This window comes from Clinocottus analis, unplaced genomic scaffold (assembly GCF_023055335.1).
Source record: "Clinocottus analis isolate CAN_PGR_092001 unplaced genomic scaffold, fCliAna1.0.p SCAF_17, whole genome shotgun sequence".
Lineage (NCBI taxonomy): Eukaryota > Metazoa > Chordata > Actinopteri > Perciformes > Cottidae > Clinocottus > Clinocottus analis.
The window spans coordinates 1176983-1185994 of NW_027175898.1; the positions used below are offsets into that span (position 1 = coordinate 1176983).

The 9012-nt window shown below is 41.6% G+C and overlaps 1 protein-coding gene across 1 annotated transcript in view; it reads left to right on the plus strand.

The window, feature by feature from the left end:
* Positions 1 to 8306, plus strand: part of LOC137788044 (leucine-rich repeat and fibronectin type-III domain-containing protein 2) — a 120532-nt gene extending 112226 nt beyond the window's left edge. The window contains exon 5 of the mRNA XM_068580850.1: positions 3339 to 8306. Coding sequence (XP_068436951.1) covers positions 3339 to 4329 — 991 coding nt within the window. The 3' untranslated portion in view covers positions 4330 to 8306. The remainder of the gene's footprint in view (positions 1 to 3338) is intronic.
* The last annotated feature ends 706 nt before the right edge of the window (positions 8307 to 9012 follow it).

A 9012-nucleotide genomic window follows, 5' to 3' on the forward strand; every position in this document is an offset into this window, starting at 1 on the left:
CCTCATCCATTGACTTGCAGGAGCATAATAATGAGTAGTTATTTTAATATTGTTGTTTGCCCAGATTCTTCCATATAGCTCTCATTTAGTGATTTGATGCTTGATAATGTTTTGTACTCCATAATCAGTGCCCACAATATGTAATTTATGTACAGTAGTAAAAAATGACCAAAAGCAGTTCTATATATAATACTGGCTGTGCAGTCCCTTTTGCAAGTCAGAAAACAAATTAGGAGCTGGAAAGGAAAGATAGCGTGCACAGAGAAGCCAACTACTGTTTTTGAATTAATATTACCATGACTGCATTGCTCACATGTGCACACCTACTGAGCTCCTCTAGTTGGCTGACATAGTTTTCCAGGGCACTGCCCGCACTCAAGCGATGGCATGATTAAAAATCAATCAGAGCCATGTGAGGGAGGAGAATTACTGCATGAGTTCTCTCTAACATGTGAGCCAACGCAGCAGCCTCTTCCTCCTTCTGGAAGACGGCAATTAGGGGTGAATAATGGCCGATTCAGAGCGTTATGGATGGATGTTTTCTAGGGAGACAATGGCCCTGAAAGACTCTTTGTTTCCATTCTCCGAGAGTTACACAGGGCTGCTACAGCCAGCCCTTTATTCTACTTAAAGTTTTTCATTTCCAAATGGCCAGAATGTTTTTGATTTATGATTTAATCGTTGATGCCATTCCTGTCAATTTTCGACAGAAAGAAAAAGTTGAGAAGCGTGTGGTTATTATAGTAATAACAACATCCACATTTCAAAGCCGGTTCTTTAATCATTTGTAAAGACATGCCAATCACACATTTCTTTTGGAGATATTTTAGAGTGAAAGCCCTGTGTGAACAAATAAAGCTATTCTGTCCACAGAAAGATGCCCAAGAGCTTTACTTTTGAAACAGAAACCGGAAGTGTTGACTTAGACATTTTAAAGAATCGGAACCTTCTCCTCTTGAAAATTAGGCAAATCCTTGAATCTAGTCTCTGAGACACACCTGAGCTTATTTATTAATACATCATTATGTGAAATAAGCTACAGCTTAGTATGTTTAGGGTTAGGCGAGTAAAACTCTCGCAACGCTTAACACATAATCAGGCCGTATTACGCTTTCATTATATTGCCCACAATAACTGTTTATATTTCATTCACTTTGTGATACAGAGCAATTGCCATGCAATTGCCGTGTTTACATATTAGTTTATACAGTATTAGTTTATACGGAGCGGCATTAGAAAACTTCTAGGAGTAAACTTCAACAGCACGTGCCGACCGTTCAGAATTCTTTGGATCCCCTTGAGGCGAGCTGCGGTACCAAATTGTGAACTTGCTTTTTTTTTGAGGAGGCATTAGTCAGCTACGATGAAGGCTATAGCGTAACCCAGGAGGTTATGCGTGTAGCCAAAGAAGTATCAATCCTGATTAAGGTTGGAGAAGTTTGGGGAAGGTGAGAGGCAATTTGTTAGATTCGATAAAGGACTCAGGCAGACCAGAGGACTCCACTCTTTTTGCTACGAGCAGATGGAGAGTAACTGGAAATGTCAAAGGGGATGCATTTTGGTCATGTTGCTGACAAGTGGTTGGAAACCTCCCCCCTACTGGGTCTGTGAAAGAACAACAAGAACAAAAGTCTGACTTGCTCCAGTCTTAACACCCATCCACCACATTGACCTCACACCCTCAACACATAGTTGCTGCTGTGGCAATGTAATGAAGTGGAGCTTCTAATGAGGACCAGGACACGTCTTGTATGAACAAAATCACTTTACTCTTGAACTGCAGTATTACAAACTGTTAAAGCGATTCAGAACGTGTTCTAGCACGCGACGTTGTGTATTTCTTCCACGTAACATCAAACATTGTTCGCGTCAACAAGCACATATCATTCTACTTACTGTCTTCAAAGTAAAAGCACTTCTTGTTTTCATGCTCTTTACAATAAAAGTCAATCATGCGATCAAACAAGTTACAACAGGCAATAAACAAAACATTGCACATGTCTAATATGTATGCGTTTCCTAGATCAATGGGCTGTGTATACAGTATGTTTGCAAAATGATTGCAGATCTTAATGATGTTTCATCTGCATTTAAAAGGTGTGGTCAGTAGAGTCTGTTACACTTAGCAGCATGGTGATTTAATTTCCTAAAAGCACAACATTTACAAACGTACCTGTGAATCTTTTCAAACTGTAAGTTCAGTCTCCATCAGCAGATGAGTTTCTTTGACAAAAGCTTCCATCACCGGGCACAACACAACGGTTTCTGCAGGATTTCATTGATTAGCAATACGTCTTAGATAATTAACCCACTGCAGATTGACTTTTGATTCCCTTTAAAAGCAGTGAGGCTTAGTTAATCAGTCATTCAAACATCTAGAATAATAACAGAGTTGAAACTACTGAATGCTTGTTAAATGGCACTTACAAGAAAATTACATTCAGTGAAGACAATATTCAAAAAGGGTCCATTGAAGACTTATGTCATTGATATTGCTTCATGCATGTCAAATGGGATATGCTGGGACCAATGAAGTCATCTTTTCAAATTACTCTGTGCATATAAATAGCTACTTAGCATGCTTCATTTTGGCAATGTATTTGATCTGCCTCAGCATTACAGACTAAGCCAATGTTGCCATTAACACAAAAGTTCTGAGGGCGCTTTTACAAGCCATAGTTGTTTGGGCTAATCCAAATCAGAGTGAAATGGATACTTTAGGTTTATGCATTTAGTCTGGTTTCGATTTCACAGTGCACAAATGAAAGTGGACCAAATAAAACAAATTAAAAATGTAAGGGGGGTGTTCAAAGGATCAAATGAATCGTTTTTCATCTCAAGAACTGGCAATTTTTATGCAGGGAAATAAGTGAAATATGGCTGTTAAATTTCCCTATGTTCACTTTTATTCAACACTGATCTACTGTAAGACCAAATCCCTTATTACTTAATGATAGTCACTGTTTTTGAAGATTTTTTAGCGTATTTTCTCTTCAGCCTACATGTCTTCACTCAATATCCTGTATCCATCTTAACAAAAGGGGTTGCACAGGCAGCCTGCGGGTCCGTATACTTCCTGCATTCTCACTGCAATCAAACCACTGGTTTGCTTGAGATCTGTTGGTGAGAGCTGGTCTGTAATGGTCTGCACTGAAATGCAATAACTGCGTTCACAACTGTCCGAACAAACCGCACCAGTGGTTGAACCACACCAGAGTTTGCCCAAAACCGACGAAATGTAGGCTTGTGAAAGTGCCCTAACTTTATCTAGAACGTCCATCTCAAGAGATATTTATTTCTAATGCTGTTTCTTTCTGTCTCTCTCTCTCTCTTGTCAGGATGATTTCCATGACTAACAGAGCCTTCGTAGTGACAAATCTTGTCCCGGGGATGCAGTACGACCTGTGTGTCTTGGCCATCTGGGAAGACACCGCCACCACCCTCACTGCCACCAACATTGTCGGCTGTGTCCAGTTTGTCACTGGGGAGGACTACCCACAGTGCCAGTCCCTTCACAGTGGCTTCCTGGGTGGTACAATGATCCTGGTCATCGGTGGCATCATTGTGGCCACGCTGCTGGTGTTCATCATCATCCTCATGGTGCGGTACAAGGTGACCAATGGCATACAGACGAATAAATTACCCAGTGTGAGCAACACATACTCGCAAACCAACGGAGGGTTGAACAGGTTCAACGGTGCGCCGCCACAGGTCAAATCCACAGTGGTGGTCATGCGTGAGGAAATGGTAGAGTTCAAGTGTGGATCCCTCCAGAGTAGTCTGTCCTCGTCCTCTTCCTCCTCCAACTCATTAGACAGCCAAACAGGAAGAAGGGCTGGCGACCGCTACAGTATGCAGGGCAGCGAATGCAACACCCTGCCCAGCAGCAAGTTTAGGAGGCACAGGCACGGCACCAAAGCACGGCCAAACCTGGACCACCTTTTAGGGGCCTTTACCTCACTGGAGCTGCGAGCGGTAGGGAGGGACCACCACGGGGCTTCTGGCCCCCCTAGCACTTCCAATGCTGTGATGACGGTGGCTGTGGTACCCCCGTCCGATAAAGAACCCCTGCTCGGAAGAGCCGAGTCCACCACCATGCTGGGACGACTATTAGGGATGCCCCAGGAGGGTAAGCCCAAGAGGAGTCACTCGTTTGACATGGGTCATGTGGGATCAGCGCAGTGTCGCAGCAGCTACCCTCGCAGGATCAGCAACATCTGGACTAAGCGCAGTCTGTCCGTTAACGGCATGCTTCTTCAGTACGACGACAGCGAGGACGAGAAGCCCACTTTTGAAAGCTCTGAGTGGGTGATGGAAAGCACTGTTTGAGTGGGTCAAACTGTGAGGTCCATCGCTCACAAGTCCATACCGGGAGCTTGAGGAACACAAGTGTAGAGGCAGGGTGTTCCAGAAAGAATCTGCCTTTGGGTATTGCATGACATTCATCCATGTGAATCCTGTCTAAGTAATTATGTGAGAAAAAGAAACTCAAATCGATAGATTCCTGGCCATGATCTCAAATCTCTGACAGTGTCTGACTGTATTTGAAATATTGTTCCCATCTCAAAACCAATACCGAACCTTGGATTGTGCGGAGAAAATCGTTTCCTGTCAACGAGCGCGTGAGATTGACTCAAAAGGAAAGAGGGGCAAAAGAAAGATGAGAAATTCAAAGAGGATTTATTTCGTCTTTGTCAAAAGAACTCAATGAAGAGGATTTGCCTCAGTCGTGGTGAACAGGATGGGCATCGCAAAATATCTTGGACCTTCAGCATGAATTGGGACTACTGCAACAGTAGAAAGAAAGACTAGTGGAGCCAATATAGAAAATTAAAGGAAAGTCATTTTTATTTTCATCTGGGTTTTTTCTACCATTCTGACTATTTATTATTTGAGGTGATTCATCAGCAGGCACAGCTTTTCACTGAAGTTATAGTATACACAAACCGAAGTCACCCCCTCACATGCAGCCATTTCACATTACTCAACCGTACTTTAAATCAAATTCAAATAACTATTTTTCTCAAACACTACGGTCTTATAGACTAGATTCCAGTAACATTCAACCACAGTACGCTAGTCTTGTATTTCTACCTCAGCTTACGTATCACAAGAGGTTATTTAAACATGAAAGTGAATGGAAATACAACCGAAACCCAAATACACAAGAGGATCACACACTTGTTTGCGAAAGCTTTCGTCTCCAAGCCAATCAAATTGAGTATTGTTCTCAACTCAGGTTTGATTCCTGCTGACAGAAAAGAAATCTTGTTGAAAACGCTTTGATATGCTCCCATCGGCCAATGCCGGTGACAGTATTCCCCGTAGGCTCAAAGGCCATTGATGTAAACTGAGTGTTTGCCTCAGGATATGGTTTCAGATGCCATCAGCACATATGACAGTCGCCAGACGGGAATAGGCTTTGAAATCCATCAAGCCCCCTAAATCATTTGCTCATCCCCACAGCAGGATATATTATTCACCTCTAGTTATCTTTAGGTAAAACAAACAAGAGAGTACAACAATTACTCATTTAGCCAGGTTAAATGGCGGAATGAGTCCAAATTGACTTTTATTTGCGCGATAACGGTCATTACGCTGCTCCGGAGAGGACGTTAAATTGAGCGAATGGGAGAACGATAACTTTTTAAGGGCCAAAAAGCAGAAAACTCTCTGAAAATCTATTTCACCAGATTGCACGACACAGACCCTTTGTTGGTTGATGTATCATGTGAAGCGATTCATCAAAGGAACCATTTATTTTTCATTGACACTCATACGGCGCTGTACATTGCAGCAAGATACTTTGAAATAGTGACTATTCTGGTTGCTGCCTACAATCAACTCTGACATCCTTACACATTTAGATGCCTTTATCAATATCGTGTGGATCTTTGCTTCATTTTTAAAATGTGGGGTGGTCATCTTTTTTTTCTCTTTTTTTTATTTTCTCTAATTGTTTTCATCCCTAGGTGTACCGTTCTGTATATTGGCATTTTTTTGTACAATAACTGGGTGAGAATGTAAAGGGGCGTGGGGGAAATTGTGCAGTAGTACTTTTATTTTCATGTGAAGCAAACAGATGGAAGGTGCTTTACTGTGTTGTACCAACTCATTGTTAGTTGGCTCACTGAGATGGGATTTTACATGATATGACATGTAAAGCACGTGGCTGCTTTTAAAGGGTCAGTTCATCAAAATTACAAAAGAAATACATGTTTTACCTCCAGTTGTGTCTTGCCATGTAGAGACTTGGTTTATTTACTCGGGTTAACCTTCTTTGAGATGTCTACTTCTACTGTGGGGGCGTGCAATATGATAACAGATACCATAAGTGTCAGAGATTTTACCATAACATTGCTACCATAGCAGCTATTGATGGATTACCACTGTGTGTTTTAACCATTTGTGGGCAATTCATGAGCAGGACTGTGTTATAGCAATATTGGATTTCATCTGATTTAGTCTAGTCATATTCAATATTTTTTCTCACTGACAACAAAGCCTCATAAAAAGACCAAAACCAACAGTGAAATTGATTCTTCTACAAGCATGGTCCAATACGTTAATCCCTTTGTGACACGATGTTTCTGGATTATAGATGAGACAAAATGAAGGACCGTTACCATGAGCACAGGATATATAGTATAGTATTTTGAATAGATTCTGCAGACAGGACTCCGTGCACTGTCTTGCACAGCAGCTGGATTCTCGGGATATCAAGCGAGAATTACGGGCTCACACATAACACGAAAATCCATCTCGATAGGCTTCAAGTAATGCGTTTGCTTCTGGTAAGCCAGAGCACGGGCACACAGTTAGGAGTTACTAAGGTGCGGGATTAGATGTGCGTGACCACACGGTCTAAAGAAGAATGCCCGGTCCTCAAGAGGCTGCTGCGATAGATTAAATTACATCAGAATTTAAGAGTATTTCTTGATTGACAGAAGAGCAAAGAACACTGAAGTATTTTCTTGTTGAAAAGCCGTTAACCCTCTAAATTTGATTGACAGATGGCTCATCCAATCCCCTGCCTTTTTGCAAACCGATTCCAATGACGTTAGTTTTGTGTTAACTTAAAATAGTCCTCAACAAATGCTCTATTTACATTTGTTTGAGGCTAAATGTTTAGTATTTTGGAAATGAATAATGAATTCATAATTTAAATGGCCTTGTGGAGTGCAACAAACAGGGTAGAGAGGTAAGAAATGTACACATTGTTGGTTTTGGTCTTTTGATGGAATTTGCTGTTAATAAGATTTTATACACAGGAATTCATCCATATTGCTTCAATGGAGAGATGGTGGCATGCACGATACGTGCATAGTTTTGCATGATTTTAAATAACTTTAAGAACAGTAGGTCATTCCACTGGGAATCAACAACTAATTATAAACTTAACTCAACAAACTGAACTATTTAACTCTAAGAATTTTGTTATTTTGAAATTAGTGCCAAGTTTCCAAGAAAACTTTAGTATTTTCGAGTAGTTCAGAAAACGGCGCTACTGAAACTTTGACCTTTGCAAATAAAATTGCATCAACCCCTGTTGTATTGGCTGGAGGCCGAAATCTCAATGATATCACAGAAACCTGGTTCAATAAAAGGTGCTATCAGAGATTTGACTTTTTTTTTGTCATTTGGGTGAACTGAGCCTTTAACCTGCCTCCTCTACCTGTGACACCATGTAACGTCCCCCTCCACTCTGCTAACTGACAATACAGTTTAAGTGTGTACTTGACTCGACATAGTCATGACTCTCACCTGAGGTTCTAGGACAAAAACGAGAAGAAAAAAAAAAACTGTTTCTGTGTGAAAACGTTTTGCTACAAAAGAACATAAAATATTGATGAATTCCTACGAACCAAACTGGCTCCTCTGTGCTTTCTCTTCTTGCAACCCGTCACACATGCGCCAATTCCTCCACCTGCCTTGGATTACATTACTAATCGCATTTATTTTTTTATTTTCTGCCCTCATCCCCATCAGCTTAACGTGTTACCTTACCGTTGCGAGTACAAAGGAGCTAATGGAGTGTCCTTCCTGCCTCGCTGTCTTTGTTTACTGGTGGATGAGCCAAGGGTTTTCCTCCTGTGGTCCAGCTGCTGTAATCAGGCCAGTCGCTGCTGACTCACCTCAGCGCTGCCCTTATTACAAATCACCGGTACACGCAGCTCCTGGCCAGATCCCATAATAAGGCCTTAATTCATATAATCTGTCAGGGAAGGTGCTTACGGCAGCACAGAGTAAATATAATCTCCACAGGGGCCAAGCGGTGCATGGTAAGACAGCGGTACGCACCTGCTGAGGGCTCAGGAGGGACATGACTGCATGTAGGCATGTAGGAAGGTTGTCATCATCGTCGCTTCGGGTTGTCGCGACGCAGAGGACACTCCCGTCGAGGCGATTGCACTCTTGCTGAACCGACGAATGTATCCGGCAGCAACAGCAGCGTTTTAAGGAAGTAAGCGAGCCGCAGCCTCCACAGAGGTGATGGAGTTACCCTCTCAGCTTTGAACATCGCACCAGCAGGACGACTTGCGAGAAGACACCTATAACGAAGCTGACAATGTTCTAAATGGATTTGCTCACACTGTTTGTTTCTTCTTTTTTTTTTGCATTGAAATAAACCAGGGCATCGAACAAAGAAATATACCGTCTTTCACTCAGAAGTTCTTTCCCGATGTGGAACGAGAAGTCAACAATGATATATTTGTGAAGTTACCACATTAAAGCCCAACAATATTTTTCCAATCCTAACTCAGTAGTTGTGTTGCTTAAACCTATCCAAGTTGGTTCCTGTGAACCTGTGACGGAATTTTATTTTGAAAAGCTTGTAAGGGTGTGAATAGTGGAAATGGGCACGTGCTCCTGGGCTTTATTTAATTTTTTTCATAAAATATAACGCAAAGCGTTTTTTTCTTTTCATGTTTATTTTGCATGGAGAAATAATTATACATAGATATTTTGTCATATTGCGCAATAATTAGCCAACACATAATAATTGCACCA